Source organism: Silurus meridionalis, chromosome 17, assembly GCF_014805685.1.
Source record: "Silurus meridionalis isolate SWU-2019-XX chromosome 17, ASM1480568v1, whole genome shotgun sequence".
Taxonomy (NCBI): Eukaryota; Metazoa; Chordata; class Actinopteri; order Siluriformes; family Siluridae; genus Silurus; species Silurus meridionalis.
In genome coordinates this window covers 27,343,507-27,367,668 of record NC_060900.1, presented here as the reverse complement: position 1 = coordinate 27,367,668, position 24,162 = coordinate 27,343,507, and the positions used below count along the sequence as shown (strand labels likewise).

General features: G+C 43.1%; 1 protein-coding gene across 1 annotated transcript; it reads right to left on the bottom strand.

The window, feature by feature from the left end:
* Window positions 1–3,507: 3,507 nt before the first annotated feature.
* pnck (pregnancy up-regulated nonubiquitous CaM kinase) lies at window positions 3,508–21,298 on the bottom strand. Its single transcript, XM_046871971.1, is given in 10 exon segments — window positions 3,508–3,530; window positions 5,171–5,282; window positions 6,139–6,210; window positions 8,856–8,863; window positions 12,622–12,745; window positions 12,961–13,096; window positions 14,867–14,941; window positions 15,784–15,915; window positions 17,469–17,511; window positions 20,965–21,298. Coding segments are annotated over 10 exon segments (1,059 nt in total).
* Between the last annotated feature and the right edge of the window lie 2,864 nt (window positions 21,299–24,162).

The following is a 24,162-nucleotide window of genomic DNA, read 5'->3' as shown; positions in this document are numbered from 1 at the left end:
AGGTGATTATATGGGTCTAAACGAGTCGACACCGTCCGGATATGTTTATAAGCATGAGCCGCGTCAGACTGGTCGTGGGGGAGGTGTAGCTACTGTTTATAGTGCCTCTCTTAATGTTAGTCAGAGATTAGGATTCAGTTTTAAATCATTTGAAGTGCTCGTTCTTAAAATTGTACTTTCAGACATACATAGAAAACTCGCTCTGGTAACCGTGTACAGACCCCCAGGACCCTGCTTTTCTTTAAGAGTTTGCTTGTTTTCTATCAGACCTCTTGATCAATTTTGATAAAGTGCTGGTTGTAGACAACAATGCATTCCCAGAATGCCTGCCACAACAGGGTCATTCCACTGGCAGAATAAAAATCAAAGAGCTGGAAGGGTATATCCCTCCCTACACACACACACACACACAAAGGAAAAATTAAAGCCAGTTTCATCGAGTGCATATTAAATACCTGCATACATGATAATGGAAATGGCTTTATCTCCACACTTACCTGCACTGTTAGAAATTGCTGTTAATTTACGGCAGAATTTCAACAGGATAATAATGTTATGTTCAAAAGCAGTACATTACTGTTTTATTGTTGTTGTAAAATGATGTAGACACAATATAACGTCATTTTGCTGTATTTATTTCTCAGAGAAAATAAAACATTACTATACAGTATTTTTGTATACTGCAGTGAGCACGCGGGGACTTTTATCCGTCTTCATAACACTAACAGTTGTGAGTTCCGGTTTATTTGCGCGACAAAATTCAGTACATTTGCTATGGCAGCTAACATGTACGGTGGATATTGGAGGTTAATCGATCTTCTATTTGCTCATTTTCAGTGATTAATACGCCAAATGCATCACTGTGTTGTGCAGCTGGATTTCAGACTCGGGTTGCATTATTCTCAATTACCGGGTGAATTTCATTCAGCAAAATATGTGATAATCCTTCTGTAAAGTTAATTTTTCAAACTCCATTGCACTGAAATCACATTGTCTTTGTTTCACACTAAAATGACTGGTGTTTTTCGCTGCTTTTCTGAAATTCGTAAAGCCTCCAGCGTTAGAAAAAAAACCCTAATTACCGGTGTTATTGTGTTTTACTTTTTTGCTCAAAAGATCTGCGTGCTGTTGCTTGTTTTCTTTCCGAAATGAAAACTGCTTTATACAAGAATATACTTTGCTATATGTTCTCTGTGAGTAATCATTTCCCCTCCACTAGTTCTAAACACACATTTGTTTTTCAGGCGGTTAATCGGAATAAATCCGGAAAAGAGCACAAGGCTGTAGGAGTAACAAAGCGGATGTGTCTCCAGTCTACTTAAAAAATGTATAGATTTTAAGTGGGACTTCATAAAAGTAATACACACCACAGACACACACAAACATCGCATACACACACTCACAACACACACATCACACACATGCATATTCACTCAAAAATACTGTATATACTTGGGTGTTTTCTGTCATTCACTTTGTCTTTCTTACCAAAGTAAATGTTTTTTTTTTACATTTAGATGTATTTCCATGCATGTAATAAGCTTTGGGCTTTTGGTTGACCATTGTTTTTATTTTATACAAATGTTCTGTAAATAAGAATCTGTGTTATTTTCTTTAATGTTATTTAGGATTTATTCTAAGACAGTTTATTAAAGAAGAGATGTTTTGAAACAACTCTCTAAAGCTGATTTACTTCTGGTAAAGAGTACATGTATACATGGTAATAATGTGGTGTTTTGTAGTTAAACTGGGGCAGTTTCTTAAATCACAAGGTTTAAAAAACTGCTAAATATATTTTCAGAAATATACTTTAATGTATAAACAGTGTTATGTTGTATTTGCAAAAACAGTAGCCAACTGTAAATTTCACCAACACTAAGACACTGGTAATTTTACAGTAAGTTGCTGGCAACCGTGCTGCCAGTTCTTTAAGTCAAGTCAAGTCAAGTTTATTTGTATAGCACTTTTCACAACAGACATTGTCTCAAAGCAGCTTTACACAAATCAACAGTTAAGGTGAATAGTGTGTATTTATCCCTGATGAGCAGCCGTGGCGACTGTGGCAAGGAAAAACTCCCTTAGATGTTATGAGGAAGAAACCTTGAGAGGAACCAGACTCAAAAGGGGAACCTCATCCTCATTTGGGTGACATCAAGAGTTTGATCATAAATCAACAATACAGAACACTGGAGAGGGGGAACTAACATGAGCACTGGAGTATAAGATTATAAGTAATGTTCTTTCTGCAGTCTTATACAGTCTTTATGGTTAGAAGCTCCTAGTTTTATGAGCTCAGCATTACTGTTTTTTAACGGAAAGATTTTTAACAGTGTAGAGTTCTATCTCTTGTACTGTTTTTGTGTTTGTGTTGTCTTCTGTTATTATCTCATGCAGCTGCATGTGATCCTTCGTCCTGGGCAAATGTCCGACGAATATGTATATGTATGTTCACTATATTTCATCTGTCTTGAAATATTGTACCTTGTAAAGCGTCCTTGAGCTTGAGAAAAGCGCTATATAAATTAAATATATTATTATTATTATTATTATTATTCATTATTATTATTAAGTAGAGGAAAACCAGATGTCCATCTCAAAAGTGAAGGAGAATGTGCTGGATCCAAGCTTGGCCCCGGTTCTCTCCTTCATTACCGTGCAGCAATTTACCATTCCGGTTTGTTTTTTGTGTTAGGCAAATCTCAGTCTGTCGCTGTGCTAGGAGGTGATGCTCGTTATTTGTATGTTCGTGGTACGGACGTTTTGTCCTGGAGATGATTGCCATTCTCGAGCAGGGAACATGCTGCGATTCGTCTTATCTCCCTATTCCCTGATCGAGATTCCACGCATACCCGAGCTCCGGTTTTAATTCGGTTGCAACAGAGCTAATACAAACAAAGACCGACTCTGTTCATTGTCGGCCTGCGTGGCTTCATCAGGATCGCTTTATGAAAAATGCTGAAAAAAAAAAAGCAGCGTCACTGGCAATTAGACTCATCTATATATTTCAGATCAGTGGTCCAGATATCTGGGTTCTGGAATTCATACTCCAGAATCCGAACTCAGTGACCCCATGTTTACTGGGCAAACTCTCTATTTTTAGAAAACACGCTAGTGCTAATTACAGGGGTCGTTAAAGCCTGTTTAAAGCTCTATGTAAACATCTTCAGTTACCTATTCTTATGTAAAGAACACACCATGTCTTTCTCTCTCTCTCTCTCTCTCTCTCTCTCTCTGTCTGTTCCTTCAGAATGTGCATGTGAATATTTATTAATTTGTTGGTTTGTTTGTTTATTTGTTGATTTATTTATTTATTAAGAAAATCCCATTAACTTTATTTCTCTATGGAGTAATCATTTTTGCCCATATTATATTCGTTGCTGGAAAGTTGGGAAAGTAAAATCCCGTATTAAATAACCCGTATGAAGAATTCCAATGAATTCCGCAGTTTTCTTCACCATCACAAGCGTATTACTAAAATAAAAACATTAGGATTTTAGTAATAAGTTGCTATGAGACGTTTTCCTTTTTCCCTGAATAAATATCACAATTTTAAGGTCTTAACATGCAGAGTTTCAATCAGGGTTTTTTTCAAAAAAGGCTACAAATAGTCAAGTCAAGTCAAGTCAGGTTTATTTGTATAGCGCTTTTCACAACAGACATTGTCTCAAAGCAGCTTTACACAAATCAACAGTGAAGGTGAATGGTGTGAATTTGTCCCTGATGAGCAAGCCGTGGCGACTGTGGCAAGGAAAAACTCCCTTAGATGTTATGAGGAAGAAACCTTGAGAGGAACCAGACTCAAAAGGGGAACCCATCCTCATCTGGGTGACATCAAGAGTTTGATCATAAATCTTTCAACAATACAGAACACTGGAGAGTGAGAACTAACATGATTACTGGAGTATAAGATTATAAGTGATGTTCTTTCTACAGTCTCATACAGTCTATATGGTTAGTAGCTCCGAGTTTTATAAGCTCAACATTTGTGATCATCACAGATCCAGCATCAGCTTCTCCATGCCAGAGCCTTTAAACACTTCAGGAGGTCCAATGTCAAACTCCACACATGTAGCGGGATCCAAATGGCACTGGTACGTCTCTAGATGGTTCGGGATGTTTGTGAGTTCGGCATCTACTTCTTCAAAGGTCCGTAATCATCAAGATGGTGGGAAGTGACTGGAGCTGGCCAAACCTCAGGGTGTCTCGGGATGGGGAGAGAAAGAGAAGCAGTGGAGAGGAATTAGCGTAGCTGCTGTTCATGATATTAACAGCACAAGTTGATAATGTGCATGTGATCAGATGTTCTGGAGCACAAGGTTATGATGTGATGTGTGTTATGTGTAGGCTTTGCTAAAAAGATATGTTTTTAATCTACACTTAAACTGGGTGAGTGTGTCTGAGCCCCGAACACTGTCAGGAAGACTGTTCCAGAGTTTAGGAGCTAAATGTGAAAATGCTCTACCACCTTTAGTGGACTTTGCTATTCTAGGAACTACTAGAAGCCCAGAGTTTTGAGATCTTAGGGAGCGTGGCGGATTGTAGCGTGTTAAAAGACTGGATAGATACATAAATAGCAGATTATAATCATTAAAAAGCATATGGAATCCAGTTTAGCATAAACCTACATGTCTAAATCAGTTCTTAAAATGTAAATATGTAAAAATGTATACACTTACCATGACATGCACTATATAGACAAAAGTTTGTGGACAACTGATTATAAGATTGATATGTGCTTCTTTTCGGATATCCTATTCCACATTTATTCCTTATTTGCTGTAATTATAACCTCCACTCTCCTGGGAAGATTTACTACATTTTGGAGTTTTGTGCTCATTCAGCAAGTAAGTGAAGTCAGGTACTGATGAAGGTGAGGTGAGGAGGCATGGGGTGCACATTCACATTCATTTTAAAAGGTGTTCAATAGGTTTTTGTGCTCTATAACAGGAGGTCAGATCCTCATGGATCTGGCTTTGTGCACAGGGGCATTGCTAGCTTGAATAGGTCTGGGTCTCTTACTACCGAATCCAAAGACATCCTATAAAATTGTGTGCCTCAAACTTTGTGCTAATTGGAGAAGAATCACATATGGCTGGAAAACTCAGGTGTCCCAATACTTTTGCTATAAAGTGTAATTAGGTTTATAAATAAGTCTGTGTTTTGCATGTACCTGAATCTGAGATGTCGTCCCAATACGGCGAGTCGAACTCAACCTTTGCTTCTATGATCTGTTTGTAGAGTTCGGTGTCGCTATCATCGTACAATGGAGGATACCACACAGCCTGGAGAGATACAAGATACATCATACACCATTGCAGTACGTCAATGTCCAAAACTACAGCCCTTTCTTTCCTGTCATAACAACCTCCACTCTTCTGGGAAGGCGATCCACAAGATTTTGAGGCGTGGCTGTAAGGATGTGTGTTCGTTTGGCCACAAGATCACTAGTAAGGTCAGGAATTGATGCTTGTTGAGGAGGCCTGGGCAGTCAAGTTCTTTCAATCCTACATGAGGAAACCGTCTTTATTTATAGGTCATGCTTTGTGTACAGAGGTGTGTTTGTAAGTTCCAATACTCTTCTATGAAGAGACATAGATGATGGATGTTTATGACCCTGACATAATCTTAATCTAATCTAGATCTGAAGTTATATGGATATTATGGATGTACTATGTTTCCAAAAGTATCGGAACACCTGATTTTCGAGCCAATTGTGTTTTTCCTTTTCCACCCAAACTGTTACCACAAAGTAACACAATTGTGTAGGACGTATTTTCAATGCAGTAGCAATTTTCACTTGATATGAACTATGAAACCCAAACCTGTTTCAGCATGACAATGTTCCTGTATCCCAGGCCTCCTTGGTTTACTAACACCCTTGTAGCTGAAGGAATCTCCACAAATCTCCACAAACACACTCCAAAATCTAGATCTAACATCTTTTCTAAGGTTATTATAACAGCAAATGGGGACTAAATGTGGAAGGAAGGACCATGTCTTATGGTCAGGTGTCCACATACTTTTGTCTGTATACTGTATTACTGACATTAAAATCAACTATGTATTTATACTCAGTTTATCTCTAATAAATTTATATCACATATCATCTGAAATACAATATTTTATTTATATTTTTACTTACAAAATAAATGAAATCACACCCATGGCCCACAAGTCTACTTCTTTAACATATGTCTTCTCTTGTAGAAGCTTAGAAGCCACACACACACACACACACACACACACACACACACACACACACACAGAAATAATTTGAGATTGAGCATTTATTAATATGGCTCATAAATATTATGTGAAATATTATGTTATTATGTTGTACATGTCATAAATTTCAGAAACCTTTATAAACATACATAAAAATACAAATCCTGTCAGGTCAGCTGATGTTTGCAAGCTAGCGATCAATACTTAAAAGAATTTATGAATATGACTTTAACTCCTTTGTAGAAATCATGTCAGGTTAGCTGCAACATAGCACCAAGCTAGCAATCAACATAAGTGTATATCCCTATATTAGAAATCATGTCAAGTTAGTTACTTTTAGCAAGCTAGCTATTCTAATGAGTATACATTTTTAGCATTTATGAATATTTTATTTTAAAAAATCCTCACAGAAATTTCAGATTAGCTTCCTTACCGTCATTAAAAGAAGCTTGTTGTTATTATCGGTGTGGTTTATGAGCATCCATGAATTCTACTATAAATATGATTTATGAACAATTTACTCAAATCCTGTCAGGTTATCTGATGTTAGCATGTTAGCTACCATTGTAAGTGACAATTACGCTGAATATGGTTTAAAAATCTTTCCCTAATCTTGTCAGTTTGGCTCAATACTGGAAACTTGGATATATTTTAGAGTCAATGTGCAGCTTCTGTAGCAGTACAGATTTACTGATTATTGTCTAAATAACTGCTAACAAAAGTGAGTACACCCTCAGTGAACATGTGTTCAAAGTGTGAATATTGTGTGTGAGCACATTGTTATCCAGCACTACTTTAATCCTCCTGGGTATGGAATTGACCAGAGCTGCACAGGTTGTTGCTGGGATCCTCTTCCACTCCTCCATAATGACGTCACAGAGCTGCTGGATTTTAGACACATGGAGCTTCTTCACCTTCCGCTTGAGGATCCCAACAGGTTCTCAATAGGGTTCAGCTCTGGAGACATACTTGGCCACTTTATCACCTTCACCTTCAGCTTACTCAGCAAGGCAGTTTTTATCTTAGTGGTGTGTTTTCATCATGCTCTGCTTCAAAATGTCCCAGTAAATGTTAGAATCCATGTTACCCTAAATGAACGTCTCTAGGTTACGTATGTAACCCTAGTTCCCTGTGGGAACGAGGCGCTGCGTCAAAGCGCTTTAGGAACGCGCCTGAGTGTTCATGCTCTTAATAACGTGTGTAATCAGTCAAAAATTGGATGCTGGCCGTCACCGATGAGGTGACGTCACGACCAGGAGTATAAAACGCATACGAGAGAAGCCAGTGGCAGCTTCTGAAAGGGAGAAGGAAGCACTGCAGGGACGCTGGAGGTGTAGCACAGAGACGCAGCACCTGGTTCCCTCAGGGAACTGGGTTTACATACGTAACCTAGAGACGTTCCCTTTCAGGAACTCGAGCTGCGTCGAAACGCTTTGGGAACGAGTGTCCAATCACTCCAGACTGACCAGACCCTGCCCAGTGTGTATGTGACCACAGCTAGAGGAGGACCGAGGGGCCAGGAGCGGCACTGTGGTCCAGGTTATAGAACCGCACAAAGGTCAGTGGGGTGGACCAACCCGCAGCGTCACATATGTCTTGGAGGGGAACTCCCAAGGACCAAGACTTAGAGGCAGCCACACTCCGGGTGGAGTGAGCTCTGATCCCGAAGGGAGGACTCATAAGATGACGTGATAGCGTCAACAATCCACCTGCTCAGAGTCTGCTTATTAGCAGGCAAGCCTCTCTTGGGAGGACCGTAGCAGACGAACAGCTAATGGGACATTCTCCAAGGACCCGTCCTGTGGACGTAAGTGTCCAGAGCACGCACCGGGCAGAGCCGGTTGAGCTTCTCCTGGTCTGAGGCCTGGAATGGAGAGGGATAGCATGCCTGTAGTCTAACGGGCTAATGCCTGTATGCCTGTAGTCTAACGGGCCGTGGGACGACCGAGGGCACCTTGGGGATGTAGCCTGTATGGGGGTAAAGGAGGGCACCAGCCATACCTGGGGTAAACTCCAGGAAGGAGGGGGCCACAGACAAGGCCTGCAGGTCCCCTACTCTTTTTATAGAGCAGATGGCCAACAAGAACGCGGTTTTGATAGAAAGGTGCCTCCAAGATGCCTCGGCTAGAGGTTTGAAAGGGGGCTCAGAAAGGGCCCCCAAAATGACGGCCAGGTCCCACCCAGGCAAATTTGGGCCGTACCGGGGCCTTAACCGCCGGGTGCCGCAGAGAAAACGCGTTACAAAGGGGTCTCTGCCCAGAGATTGCCCGGCCACAGGGGCATGATTGGCCGAAATGGCAGACGCGAAGACTTTTGGGGTGGACGGAGCCAACCCCTTGGCGAACTGTCCCTGGAAAAAAATCCAGCACTGAACCAACTGGGAAGTGGACTGGATCCAGCTGGTGGTGCTCACACCACGAGCAGAACAGGCGCCACCTGGCGGCATACGACCTCCTAGTGGAGGGAGCTCTGGAGTAGAGAATGGTCTCTACCACCTCGGTGAATAGACCAGAACCTCGGAGCCGTGCCCCCTCATGGGCCACAGCCACAGCCTCCACAGCTCTGGGCGGGGGTGAAATACGGCACCCCCTAGCTGAGAAAGGAGGTCCCTCCTCAGAGGAATCTCCCACGGAGGGTGCTTGAGAAGAGACACCATGCCTGCGAACCATGGTTTGCGCGGCCACCTTGGAGCTACCAGGAGGAGACCGACTCCATCCCGGCGAACTCTCTCCAGAACTCCCGGAGGCAGCACGACGGGGGGGAAAGCGTACAGATGCAGCCTCGGCCACGCCTGAGACATGGCATCCAGCCCCAGAGCGCCTGGAGGCGTAAGGGAGAACCAGAGGGGACAGTGCGACATCTCTCAAGACGCGAACAGATCCACCTGGGCTCTTCCGAATTTCTTCCAAACCTGGTTTGCCATTCCCCGCCATTCCCTGGGCCTCATCCCCTGCCTCGACAGGGCGTCTGCTGCCTCGTTCAACCGGCCTGGGATGTAAACTGCCCTCACAGAGAGGAGTTTCCCCCGGGCCCAAAGGAGGACCTGGTGCGCTAGCCTGCACATAGGGCGCGAGCGCAGGCTTCCTTGATAGTTGATGTAAGAGACCATGTCCATACGGACCAACACGTGGTGACCTCTGAGGTCTGAGAGGAAATTCTTCAGAGCTAGAAGCACGGCCAGCATCTCTAGACAATTGATGTGCCACAGTAGATGGGGCCTCTCCCACAGACCTCTGGCGGAGCGACCATTTATGACTGCTCCCCACCCTGTGAGGGACGCATCCGTCGTTAGCATTAAGCGACGACCGGGGACTCCCAGCACAGGGCCTAGAGATAGGAACTGGGGATCTCTCCAAACATCTAAGGCACGTAGGCATCGCCGCGTGACCTTGATGGTGCGGCGGGGATTGCCTCTCTGTGAGAACCCATGGGTCCTGAGCCACCACTGAAGGGGCCTCATGTACAGCAGGCCAAGTGGATTCACACTGGACGCAGCTGCCATAAGCCCTAGCAGTTTCTGGAACTGCTTGACAGTGAGATTCTGCCCTTCTCTGACCTCCCCAACGGCCGCAAGGATGGCCACAATGCGGGCAGGAGAAAGCTCCGCATGCAAAGTAGTCGAATCCCATATGAAACCAAGATAGGTGTTTCTCTGTACAGGAGAAAGCACACTCTTCCCGGCGTTCAGCCGAAACCCCAAAGCCTTCATGTGGGCGAGAACGACATTTTGATGCCGGACCGCCAGCTGCTCTGACTGAGCTAGGATCAACCAATCGTCGGTGTAGTTGAGGATACGGATGCCCTGAGACCTTAGGGGAACCAGAGCCGCATCCACACATTTCGTGAAAGTACGGGGTGAAAGGGCAAGGCCAAATGGAAGAACCCGAAATTGGTAAGCTTTAGCCCCAAAAGCGAACCTCAGGAATCTCCTGTGAGAAGGTAGGACGGACACATGAAAGTATGCGTCTCTTAGATCTACCGTGACAAACCAGTCCCCGGATCTGATTTAAAGCATGACCTGCTTGAGGGTCAGCATCTTGAACCTGAGTCGCATGAGAGAGTGGTTCAGCTGATGTTGATCTAAAATAGGACGCAACCCACTGTCCTTCTTGGGAACTATAATGTACCGGCTGTAGAACCCGGACTCTCATTCTGATGGAGGGACCACCTCGATGGCCCCCTTCCTCAGGAGGGTGTCTACTTCCTGTTCCATGACCAGAGCCTGCTGTCGTCCCACCAGAGTGGGAAGAACCCCGTGAAAACGGGGCAGAGGAGACCCGAGCTGAATCGAGTAACCCCGCTCTACAGTACGCAGGACCCACCGAGACATATCTGGGAGAGCTTTCCAAGCTCCCAGAAAATGCCTCAGGGGTATTAGCCTCTCGAGACTGACCTCCGGAACACCCAGAGCCCAGGCAGCACTCTGAGACGGCTCTAGGGGAGGCAAGATCTCCTGGACCACAGCGATGCCGGGTGGAGACCAAGGAGAGAGCTCGCTGGAGCTGGCCGTGCCCTGAAGCACCGGGGGTGGCAGGGTTAACAAACCAGGTCCCTGAGGGGGCCGGGACAGGGCGTTAACCATTAAATGTACAGAATCGGCGAAAACGCCAGAAGGAGTCAGCGGCGTGTCCAGCAATACAGCCCTGTCCCTATCAGACATGTCTGACAGTGTAAGCCACAGGTGCCTTTCTGTAGACACCAGGGCAGCCATAGACTGGCCAATGGCCCTAGCGGTCTCCTTAGTGGCTCTGAGAGCCAGATCCGCCGTACGGCGCAGCTCATCAAAACGGCCGTCCACGGCACCCCCCACATCCAATTCACGCAGCAGGTCAGCCTGATATGCCTGCAACACTGCCATGGTGTGCAGGGAAGCAGCAGCTTGACCCGCTGAAGCATAGGCTTTACCCACGAGCGCAGAAGTATTGCGTAGGGGCTTTGTGGGTAATGTCGGGGTCTTAAGGGAAGAGACGACTCCGGGAGAGAGATAGGTGGCAAGTGTCTCTTCAACCTGAGGCATAGCCTCATAACCATATTCTTTCTGCCCAAAAATGTGGGAATACACAGTAGAAGTGGGGGTGAAGGGGCGGGCCGAGTAAGGTTTAACCCATGACCTAGACACCTCGGTGTGTAGATCGGGAAAAAATGGAAGACCCCTACGCGGCGGTTGCGACACGGGTGTCAGAAAGGGCTCATCTAATTTACTAGATGAAAGCACTTCCTGCTCATGAGCCTGCCAAGTTATATCGAGCTTGGCAACATCACATGTTACAACCTCTGAAAGCTCCTCGGCTTCCGTATCGCATCCGAATCCGCCGAAAGGCGTGCTTCCGAATCCTGCGAGCAAGCGCTAGACCGAGCAGGTGAGGCTGGAGATAGGGAAAAACCCGTCTCGAAACCCTCTGCAAAGTCCAACTGCAAACCCCAGGATCTGGCATGACGCTCTGCCTCGGCGAGAGCGGGACCGGCCCCGGAAGGAGTTAGAGCACCCATTTCATCGAAAAGAGCCGAGCGAGCGCGGAGCGAGCGCAAAGACATGCGAGCACAGTGAACACAATCGGCTCCCTCTTCGAGAACCGATCTTGCATGCTCCGCACTCAAGCAAGCAACATCCCCCCCCCGTAATACAGAAACTGGCGCTGGCTTCTCTCATATGCATTTTATACTCCTGGTCGTGATGTCACCTCATCGGTGATGACCATCGTCCAATTTTTGACTGATTACACACGTTATTCAGAGCATGAACACTCAGGCGCTTCAGCAAAGCGTTTCGACGCAGCTCGAGTTCCTGAAAGGGAACCTCAGCTCCTCAGTACCAGCACCACTCATGCAGCCCCAGAACATGATGCTACCACCACCATGTTTGACTGTAGGCAAGACAGTTTTTTTTGTGCTCCTCACCAGAGTGTCACCACACATGTTGGACACCATCTGAGCCAAACAAGTTTATCTTGCTCTCATCAGACCACAGGACATGGTTCCAGTAATTTATGCTTTTGGACAGGCCGTCTTCAGAAGCAGCTTCTGCATCTGACACACAGCATGAGGACTCGACTTAGTTATATATCTGTTATAAATGTGAGGGATGTACTCACTTTTTTGGTGAGATACTGTACTGATTATTTCTACATGCGAACACTTGCCGTTTCAGTCGTTACTAATTTGAGAGAAAATTTGTGAGAAAAATATTCGGATGCTATTCAATTCTGATCGAGATAAATATTACATTTAATGTAATAGCTGACAGATGATGTTACACAGCTGCCACAAGCCACAAGTTTCTAGTCCACAGTTCGTATTACCGATAATCATCTCAGTTTATTTTGAAAATAAACTTACTAGAACAGTTTATCAGACACAGTCAATTAAATGTAATACAGGTTTATGAGTATCTCTTACCTACATTAGCAGGAGTTCCACAAGCAGTGGACAAGAAGCCCTGATCTGCTATTTTCGACAGCCCAAAGTCACTAAGGACGATTTTAGAATCTTGGAAAGGAGTTTCATATAGCAGGTTCTCCTGCTGGGAAACAAATATTACTTATATGCAAATGGAAAGTATGAGCTCTCTGCATAACGATCGAGTGTTTTAGTGTTAAACTCACAATCCTGTGGCTAATAGAGGCATAATGGATACCTTGATTTCTACTTGTTAGATGACATATTACCCAAATTACATAATCACTGTTATAATAACAATACTTTAGATATTATAAATCATGCTCATTGTTGAATTGCCTTCAGGTCCCTGTGTATGATGTCTTGCTGGAGGTACTTGACGGCTTTCAGGACTTGCAGGATGACATGGCTAGCATCCTTCTCTGTGTAGCTGCCCTGTTTCAGAATTCGGTCCAGCAGCTCACCTCCAGTCACCCTAAGGCAAGAACAGAGCATTACGCAGGACAATAGAATGTGGGAAATTTATGTGTAAGTAACAAAGCATGGTGTCCATAGGTCCCTTTTATTTCACACTGATTTGTTGCATTGTTGCATTACATCATGTTTTTTATATCCATTTTCTAACATGTAATGGAGGTTAGGGAAGTCACGGATTTGTTACAGTGGTTATGACTGTTCCCTCTTTACCATCCTCCTTTGTCCAAAAAAAGCAACAGAACCCATCAGAATGTTTCATTGGTTTCAAAGTTTAAATGGAAACTGAAATAGTGTAACCCTGTAAGTCTCCACTAATAATTTGTTGGATTTTAAATGGTGCCATGTTATGTCTAGTGAATTAGAGACCATAATAACACCTTTGACAACTAGTAGATAACATTATGGTTTTTATTGGCCCCCACATTTGGAACGGCCCTCTGAACAATGTCAGAAACATATATAGAAAATGTAATGTTTATATATTTTACTCATATCACATCATTTGATAATAAAGTTTGGTAGTAGTGTTACGAAGAGCACTATATAATATTTATTATTTGTAATTTATTCATCATATAATTATATTTATTAAAAAAAATATGTTCATGTTTATTTCCTTTAAAACATTTTCATAAGTCAGTTCTGTTTTTTTTGTGTTTTTTGTCTATAATCAAGTTCAGTACTATTTTACAGGGAGTGTTATGTTGATTTTTTTATGCAGTATCCATTTTAAAAGCGAGTACGATCCGACCGAATATCGGTATTGGTAAAATCCACTATCGTTTAAACTCTAGTTATTACCGTAGCCTAATTATTTGTTGGATTCACCCACCCTTGCATATGCATATGCATAAGTATGTAAATTTCCTTCAGTTATGATAGTAATCATGCGCTTTTTAATATATAATATTAATATCTAATCATTTCAATGCTAAAGCGTGAAATTTAACCTTGAACTAGGAGACCCAAACCTGTTCCAGCATGACAATGTCTCTGTGCACAAAGCCAGCTCCATAAAGATCTGCTTTCCATGAGTTGGAGTGGAGATCCCCTGCTATAGAGCTCTGATCTCAACCCTAATGAATATGAATTAATGTTGCACCCCAGGCCTCCTCACCTCACCTACATCAATAACTTAACTCTACCAACCCACATCCTTGTGACTGAATGAGCACAAATTTCCACACTGAAAATCTAGTAGAACATCTTCCCAGAAGAGTGGAGATTATTCATAACACATTATGGGTATTATGTACTGGGCTGTTCAAAAAGCACATATGAATCCACACCTCTTTGTCTATATAGTTGTAGAGATGCCTCGTATTAGCTTTTTTAGGCCTTATGTCATTAGATTTGGATCAAGCGTTTCAAGTGAGAGAAGAGAGAAGGACGAGGGGAGATCTTGTTTAGACTAATAGGGATAAAGCGAGAGTGTGAATCGTCTGAAAAACACTTTAAATTCCCTGGTAGCTTTTAATGACCAGTGTTTCCACTTTAGGAGTTTAGGTTTCACACAAGTGCTTTCGTCTGTCTGAATTACTTCACTGGAGCATCGCAAGACAGAAGAATCTCCACCAACAGACCGATGCGATGTATCTTTCTTTACACAGGGGTTAGTTTGTTCTCCATATTAGTTCGTCCAGTGTTTACATTAAGGCTACATGAAGGCTGGAACGAACGGCAGAATGACGTGAAATCCCGTGTCAAATTCTTCCACAGAAACTGGACACTGTGCTAAGCTCTGTGTTTATTGAACAGGTCCACTCACAGTGTCATTACCAAATACAGTTTTGCAGGCGTCTCGAACGTCTCCTCCAGGGAAATGATATTTTCGTGTTTGATTCTAAAAAAATAAAGCATGAATCTGTTCAGATAATGTTGGTAAATGCGTGCAATAAAATATAAATATATAAACTTTATATATATGCAGGTACGCATAATTATCAACATTAGTATATACAAAGTATTTATTTATTTATCTATTTATTTAATATGTAAATGTTGCTACATATGCATTTGCAACCATTTTTGCATGAATGGTTATGTATGTATGTCTTTTTGACTTGAAAATCCCGGGTGGATAAATCAGTAGCCTGGTTCCCTGGGGGCAAAAACGGAAATATACTTTTAGTGAGTTTTAATTTACAGTTGCCCAAGTATAAGATTCAACACAATCATGAGAAAGAGGGGGAAAAAAAATTATTTTACTGATTATTACAAAACAAAAAAATGCCATTTGGGGAGATGTTTGAACTTCACAGTTTAAGTGTCCATCAGAGGAAAATTGTAGTTCACCTGTGAGCTTGTGAATGTGGAAGATGTCAGACAGCACTTTTCTTCCATTGTGTTATCAAGCAGCACTATTTGTCAAAAGTATTGGGACACACAACATTTCCAGTCATTTATGTATTTTTTTTTCACAGAGTGTTGCCTTACAGTTGTTGTATGTTGCCTCACAATTTGTATAGAATGTCTTAAATGTTATAACTATAGAGTTTATTATTATTATAAGTATTATAATTGTTTTTTATATTTATTATATGCTACCATTCTTTGATCCAAATATATGTATATATACTGGACAGCATACTAAATATTTTCTTGTTGCAGTTTAGATGATGAAGTTATGATTTGTCCCAACAAATGACTTGTAATAACACACACGCACACACATTGTCTACTTACCTGCGTAATACAGCAATCTCATTTTCCAGCATGGACTCTTTACCCTTAAAGGCCTTTTTGCGGATGCATTTGATCGCTACACGCTTGTGTGTGCGGCAGTGTTCAGCCACTCTTACCTCAGAGAATGAGCCCCTGGAAAACACACACACACACACACACACACACACACACACACACACACACAAGAACACTGTTGGTAAAATCTCCAGTGTGCAATTAACTCTGGACACCAAGAGTCTTCTGGGAAAAGCTCCAGCTTTTAAATAAATGTTGTTTTTTTGTCCATAAGTATTCAGACCCTTCGCAACAACACTTGAAAATGATCTCAGGTGCCTCCCAGTTCTCTTGATTAGTGCTGAGATTCTTCTACACCTTGACTACATGTTTATTGATTAGACATGATCTGGAAAGACACACACCTCTCTATGAACCATGGCATGAGGTTAAAAGACCTGCGTGCAGGGCTCCAAGACGGAATTGGTGAAAGGCACAGATCTGGGGAAGGCTACAAAAAATGTCTGCAGCCCTCCACCAATCTGGGCTTTATGGCAGAATGGCTAGACGGAAGCTTCTCCTTGATGGAAGCCTGCTTAGAGTTTAGCGACAGGCACCTGAAGCTCTCTCGAATTGTGAGGAACAAGATTCTCTGGTTTGATGAAACCAAGATTGTTTGGCCTCATTTCCAAATGTTATGTCTGGAGAAAACCAGGCACCATCCCAACAGTAAAACATGAAGATAACAGCACCATGCTGTGGTTTCTTTTTTCAGCAGCAGGAACTTGGAGACTGGTCAGGGTTGAGGGAAAGTGGAATGAAGCAAAGTACAGAAATATCTTCAATAATAACCTGCTCTACAGCACTCAGGACCTCAGTCTGGGCTGAAGGTTCCATACATGACAGCAACCCTAATCACACAGCCAAGACAACACAATGACTATGTGAAGGTCCTAGAATGGTCCAGCCAGAGCCCTGACGTGAACCCTCTTGAATATATCTGGAGAGACCTGAAAGTGGCGATCCATTGACGTTTTCCACCCAACCTGATTCAGCTTGATAGGATTTGAGTTGAAGAATGGCGAAAAAAAATCCCCCAGTCCAGGTGTGTAAAGCTCGTATGAAATCAAAAAAAGACTTGAGTCTGTAATTGATGCCAAAGGTTTCAACTTTAACTAAGTGCTAAGTAAAGCATCTAAATAATTATGGACATGATGTTTTTTTAATACATGTACAAACATATCTAGCATTCTGTTTTTACTTTGTCATTATGGGGGACTGAGTTTGGATTAATGGGAGAAAAAATGAATGATTGTAGTATCAGGCTGAAAATATCTATTTATACACGGTATATAAATATATAGTTTAGCAATTTTTTTCTCACTTGCAGGCATAGTGTTTTTTTTAGGGGTGTGTGTGTGTGTGTGTGTGTGTGTGTGTGTGTGTGTGTGTGTGTGTTATTACAAGTCATTTGCTGGGACAAATCATAACTTCATCATCTAAACTGCAACAAACAAAGAAAATATTTAGTATACTGTCCAGTATATATACATATATTTGGATCAAAGAATGGTAGCATATAATAAATATAAAAAACAATTTATGAGTGTGTGTGTGTGTGTGTGTGTGTGTGTGTCAGCATGATGAATATTTTGGTCTAACAGTAGAAACTGCAGGCAGGACCGACTCACTCTCCCAGTTTCTCCTTCAGCTCATATACAGCGTGGATGTCAAGTCAAGTCAAGTCAAGAGGCTTTTATTGTCATTTCTACTATACACAGTGGTACACAGTACACAGTAAAAATGAGACAACGTTTCTCCAGAACTCTGGTGCTACACTAAACAACAAACAACAAAACAACATTAAGCTAAAACACAAGTTACATAAAGTGCATCGAGTGCAACCTGGTGCAAACAGTGCAGACAGACAGTGCAGACAGACGACACAAGACAAGACACAAAACCCTATATAGCGCCGACCAGTAAACCTACTGTATACTAGATTATACAGTACTGTACAAGAAAACTGTAAAAACTATACAAAATATAAACTATATCCCAGAAGTGAGTGTAAACAGTGTAGTGCAAAAATACAGCAGCAGTCGAAGGTGCAAAAACAGCATGTAAACAGTATAATACAATGAAAATCCTAAATGTGCAAGAACAGCAGTTGAGAGTGGTACTGTTAAGAATAATAAATAATAAATAAATGAATGGTGGTGGAATGGATTGAGATGAGTGATGAGTGTGTGTTAGGTGTTAAGTCCAGGAAAAATGTTTTCAGTTCGTTACACATTTGAGTGAGTGTGTGTGTGTGAGAGAGTTCCGTTTCAGTTCTGTGTGTTGAGAAGCCTGATGGCTTGTGGGAAGAAACTGTTGCACAGTCTTGTTGTGGCGGCCGAATGCTTCGGAACCGTTTTCCTGATGGTAGAAGTGTAAAAGTGTGTGTGAGGGTGTGTGTGGTCGTCCACAATGCTGTGTGCTTTGCGGATGCAGCGTGTAGTGTAAATGTCCATGATAGAGGGGAGAAAGATTACGATGATCTTCTCAGCTGTCCTCACTATCCTCTGTAGGGACTTGCGGTCCGATACGGTGCAGTTCCCAAACCAGGCAGTGATGCAGCTGCTCAAGATGCTCTCAATGGTCCCTCTGTAGAACATGGACAGGATGGGGGGAGGGAGGTGGGTTTTCCTCAGCCTTCTCAGGAAGTAGAGACACTGCTGGGCTTTCTTGGTGATGGAGCTGGTGTTAAGTGACCAGGTGAGGTTGTTTGCCAGATGAACACCAAGGAATTTGGTGCTCTTGACGATCTCCACTGAGGATCCATCAATAATCAGTGGAGATTGGTCGCTCTGTGCTCTCCTGAAGTCCACAACCATCTCTTTCGTTTTGTCCACGTTCAGAGACAGGTTGTTTGCTCCACACCAGGCAGTTAGCCGTTGCACCTCTTCTCTATATGCTGACTCGTCGTTCTTGCTGATTAGACCCACCACGGTCGTGTCATCAGCGAACTTGATGATGTGGTTCGAGCTGTGCATTGCTACACAGTCGTGAGTCAGCAGAGTGAACAGCAGTGGGCTGAGCACACAGCCCTGGGGGGCCCCAGTGCTCAGTGTGGTGGTGCTGGAGATGCTGTTCCCGATCCGGACTGACTGAGGTCTCTCAGTCAGGAAGTCCAGGATCCAGTTACAGAGGGAGGTGTTCAGGCCCAGAAGGTTCAACTTCTCGATCAGGTGCTGAGGAATGATTGTGTTGAATGCTGAGCTGAAGTCAATGAACAGCATTCGCACATAAGAGTCCTTGTTATCCAGGTGGGTGAGGGCCAGATGAAGGGTTGTGGAGATAGCATCGTCCGTGGAACGGTTTGGACGATACGCAAACTGCATGGGGTCCAGGGAGGGTGGAAGCTGTCATCTGTCTTCTGGTGCAAATCTGCCATTAGAGGCATGTTCACTTTCTCTACACACACACACACACACGCACACACACAAAAAACCCCTAAAATCATTCCACATCTGAGCAGCTGAACGTTGCACCCTGCAGGTCTCTGGCACATGAAGTGTAAAATGCTTCTATTAAAATCCACCTGACTGCAATTTCTCATTATATAAATGATCAATTTCTGCTTAATTAGTTATTGTTTGGCATACAGCAGTAGGCGAGGTGTTAAATCTCAGTCGGTAACACAGCTAGTGATAATTATCTGTAAGGATTTGCCTTCACCCTGCAGTCCTGGTAATTAATTTCATTTCAGATAAGCAAAGGAGAAACGAACCACAAAAGAAAACATTAATAATCATAAAAATCTTATCAGTAGTCCCAATAAAATTCATCAGTAATCTCAAAGGTGCAACAATAATCCCAAAAAAAATCACCAATCACAGTAACGCATCAATAGAGCTAGAAAACATATTAACAATTCCAATAAAACATCATTAACCCCCCCCCTAATAAAAATAAAACTCATCAATAATCCAATAAAATGCAACAACAATAAATGATCCCCAAAACACACTGCTAATCAAAAGAAACAAATCAATAATCACACAAAACTCCCAGAACATATCAATATCCCAATTAAAAAACATCAGTAATCCCCAAAACACATTAATAACTATAATGGCATCAGTGATAAAAAAGACATCAATAATAAAACATTAATAATCTGAATAAAACCTGATGGAGAGGTGAGATATTTACCTGAGAGAGAGAGAGAGAGAGAGAGAGAGAGAGAGGAGAGGAGAGAGAGAGAGAGAGAGAGGGAGATAGAGAGAGAGGTAGAGAGAGAGAGAGAGAGAGAGAGGAGAGAGAGAGAGAGAGAGAGAGAGAGAGAGAGAGAGAGAGAGAGACTTTTTAAAAAACTTTTTACACTCCTTTATTTAACATAAGACTCAGCACAAGTCACGTTATGTCCTGGATGGTATCAGGTACTAGGACATAGAAGTTAAATAAAAAGATAAATAGTCAAATATAATGAATAAATATATATAACATTAAATAGACATTAATAAAACAAGACAATGACAGTTTAAAAAATGGGGGTGGGTGTAAAAGTTTATCCGAGCTCTGGTGCAAAGTACAATTCCCTTTCTTTTAAAAAGCAAAGAGCTTCTCCACAACACCACACAGTCTCAAACATCTTCAGATCCCCCATACTCTTGTAAAAGTTAAAATCAACAACAATCCTGGATTTTGTAAGTCTGGAGACGATCCTAATGGCATCACAGTCAGTGTTTTGAACCATTTTGTTCTTTCTGCTCAGGTATATTGCCATTTTAGCTTGACCAAAAATAAAATTAATCAACTGACACATAAACCTGTTTCTCCTGCTGTACCTAACACCCAGAATAAAACACTGAAGAGTAAAAGTCACATTCAAGGAACTAAAAATACATTTAAAAACTCAGAAAAAGAATGCAACCTGGAGCATTGAGTAAAAGCATGAAAAATCAGTTTCTCTCTGTGAACAGAATGGACAGTCTTGTAAAACATTGGGGTTTAAAACAGAAATAAAAGAGTTCACAGAGATAATGCAGTGTAAAATCCTCCACTGGAGGTCGGCAGCTTTTTAAGGTGCTTTGTACAGTGCCCTCCACTCTGGCTTAATATCATTGTTAAGACCAAAAAAATTCCTCCACTGGGTGTCCACCCTCCCACTCAGTTTCTTCTTGTTTAAAACTTTAACACAGGCCCTGTAGAGCAGCTTCCCCGTCACTGTCCCAAAGTTCATCTTCCCTTCACCCCTGCACTCCAGGAGGGGGCCACCACATCCGTCGAGGTCCGGAGCGATGTCCAGCTGGGGAAAGGGTTCCTCCTTTGCAGGACCGCTCTCGCCGATTACATAGTCCTTCAGCTGAACACGCTCCTCTGCTGTTAATGTAGACCTCCATCTCAGCAGGAGCTGGTTAGCTATGTGCAGGGATTGTAGTCCTATATGTGCAGCCAGGTCTTCCCCTCGTGACAGGTCTGTCCCCGCGATGTTCACCAGCTCCCGGAGTGTGACGGTCCCCGAGGCGATCATGGCCCTGGACAGTGTGGGGGTGGTCGCACCGGAGATGACAAAGTGCTGTCCAGCCCCAGTCCTCCTGCCATGTGCAAAAGTCCACTGGCTGCTGTCCTCCATACCAGTTTCCTGGGCCCGGTTAAGAGTCTCTGGATAAGCTGGAGGCGAAAGGCCGCCGTCCTGCTGGCGAGATGGACCAGCCCTTGCCCCCCTTCCTCCTTGGGCAGATGGAGGACGCTCTGCGGAATCCAATGCAGACCATCCCAGAAGAAGTCAACAAGCAGGGCCTGGATGTTTGCTAGCAGGTTTGGTGGTGGATCCACACACGCCAGCTTGTGCCACAGAGACGACGCTGCCAGGTTGTTTATCACCAGCGTTCGCCCCCTGTAGGACATCTTTGGAACCAGCTGCTTCCACCTGCTCAGTCTGCCCTTGATGTGCTCTACAGTGCCTTCCCAGTTTTTGTTTAAAAACTCCTCACTTCCCAGGTAGACACCCAAGTACTTAAAACCTCCTTTTTTCCACACCAAACCTCCTGGGAGTGTCGGCTCCCCACCTCCCCACTCCCCAAATAAAACTGCTTCACTTTTTCCCCAGTTTACTTTTGCTGATGATAAAAATTCAAATCTTTCTAAAACATCAGACAAAACATCCACATCAGACTGGGTTCCCACCATTACTGCCACGTCATCCGCATATGCTGACAGGTAAAGTGAAGCATTGGCACGTGAAATATTAAAACCAGAAAGAGAACTACTTAGGTTGATTAAAAGAGGTTCGATTGCAAGAGTGTACAACATTCCTGACAGCTAACAGCCCTGCCTGATCCCTCTGTACACTCTAAAAGGAGCACATAAACCACCATTTACCTTCAGTACACTCCCAATTTCACTGTACAACACCTTGATCATGGCTATGAAACTGAGGTTGAACCCAAAGCTTTCCAGCACCTTCCACAAGTATTCATGCTCAACCCGGTCAAAAGCCTTTTCCTGATCTAGAAAAATCAGACCAGTCCTCACGCCCAATAGCCTGGAGACATCCAAAATGTCACGAATTAAGTTTAACTAAATTAACCTGCCAGGTCGATATTTGACACAGTACGTCTGATCATGGTGAATGATCTGCTCCATCACCTTTGTCAGTCTCGATGCTAATGCTTTCGACAGCAGCTTGCAGTCAGTGCACAGTAGCGACACTGGGCGCCAGTTCTTCAGCTGGGTCAGGTCTCCCTTTTTTGGCAGCAGGGTCAAAACGGCCCTCCTGCAGCTTGACGGGAGCTGACCACCTCACACTCTCCCTCAGAACCTCCAGCACATCCTGCCCTATTACTTCCCAGAATGCCATGAAGAACTCGACAGGGAGACCATCTATTCCTGGCGCCCGCCCATTCTTCATGCCTTGGAGAGCCTCTTGAAGCTCAGAGAGTGACAGCTCCCTGTCCAACTCTCCGGCCACTGACTCTGTGAGCTTAGGCAGATCTTTAAGGAAGCTCTCTTCCACCTCCTGTGCCCCTGACCTCTCGCTGCTATACAGCTTAGAATAGAAGCTGACTGTCTGCTGGCGAATTTCAGAAGGCTCTGATACGAGATCCCCTGATTCCGTCCGCACAGCATGGATAAACCTTTTCTGTCCATTCTTTTGCTCTAAACTGAAGAAGAACTTAGAAGGAGCATCCATCTCAGTGACGCTTTTAAAGCGTGACCGGACCAGCGCCCCCTGCACTGCAGTACCCAAAAGGTCGTTCATTTTGGCTTTTTTGTTTTTGAGGGCTTCAATATGCCCTCGATTTCCTGTGGCCTCCAAACGTTGGAGTTCCACCGTCTCTATCTCCAGAGCTTTCAGAGATCTGGCAATGTCTCTCGTGACATTGAGAGTGTACTGTTGACAGAAAATCTTAATTTGTGCCTTGATTACATCCCACAATTGCTGTAGGGAGTCAAAAGCTGCCTTTTCACATTTAAAACAATTCCATAAAAAAATAAAAGACTCTCTAAAATTAGCATCTTCTAAAAGTGCAGTATTAAAATGCCAGTAGGCACTCCTAGGTTTAACTTTTTTTTAGCGATGGTGCACTGAACCATACAATGATCTGAGATGCCTACTGGAAAAATAAAACACTTCGTAAAATAAGTCAGTTGATGATTAAAACCATAAAATCGATTTAATCTCGCCAGGGAGAGCGTGTTGTCGATGGAGTGAGCCCACGTGTACTGCCTCTGTTTTTTATTGAAAATTCTCAATATGTCACAGAGATCGTGGGTCTCCACCAACTCCCACAGACGCTTACGAGAAGGCGTATGAGGTTCTGCATGATTCCTGTCTATATTTTCTGCTGTATGGTTAAAATCCCCTCCCTAAAATAACATCGTTAAGTTTGTCTAAAAACTTCATTCTCGCCACTGCACTGGTGGGTGCGTACACACAGAACAAAAACCTCATTCTCATAAAAAGCATTTACTTTTAAAAGCCTCCCGTTTAAAATTTCTTCTACATTGTAAGAAACAGGAATAAAATTGCGAGTAAAAAGCAAGGCAACACCACCACAAAGCGACGTGTTGTGGCTTAAAATCGCCAACCCGTCCCACTCCTTCACCCAGTCAGCAGCATTACTGCTGTCGCTGTGGGTCTCCTGCAACATGACCACATCAACACGCCTCTGTCTAATGAGCTCACATAGCTTCGCTCTCTTTGTGTGTTCCCTTGCTCCATTTATGTTAAAACTCACAATCTGGATTCCTTCCATAAAAAATTAAATATAGATAAGAACAAACAAATGGTCAAAAACACTCCAAAGTAAAAAAAAACACTGCACACTTTATCAATCTTCGTCAGAGTTCTCCCTATTGACCTTCGTTATCAGCTTCTTTAGACGGAATATC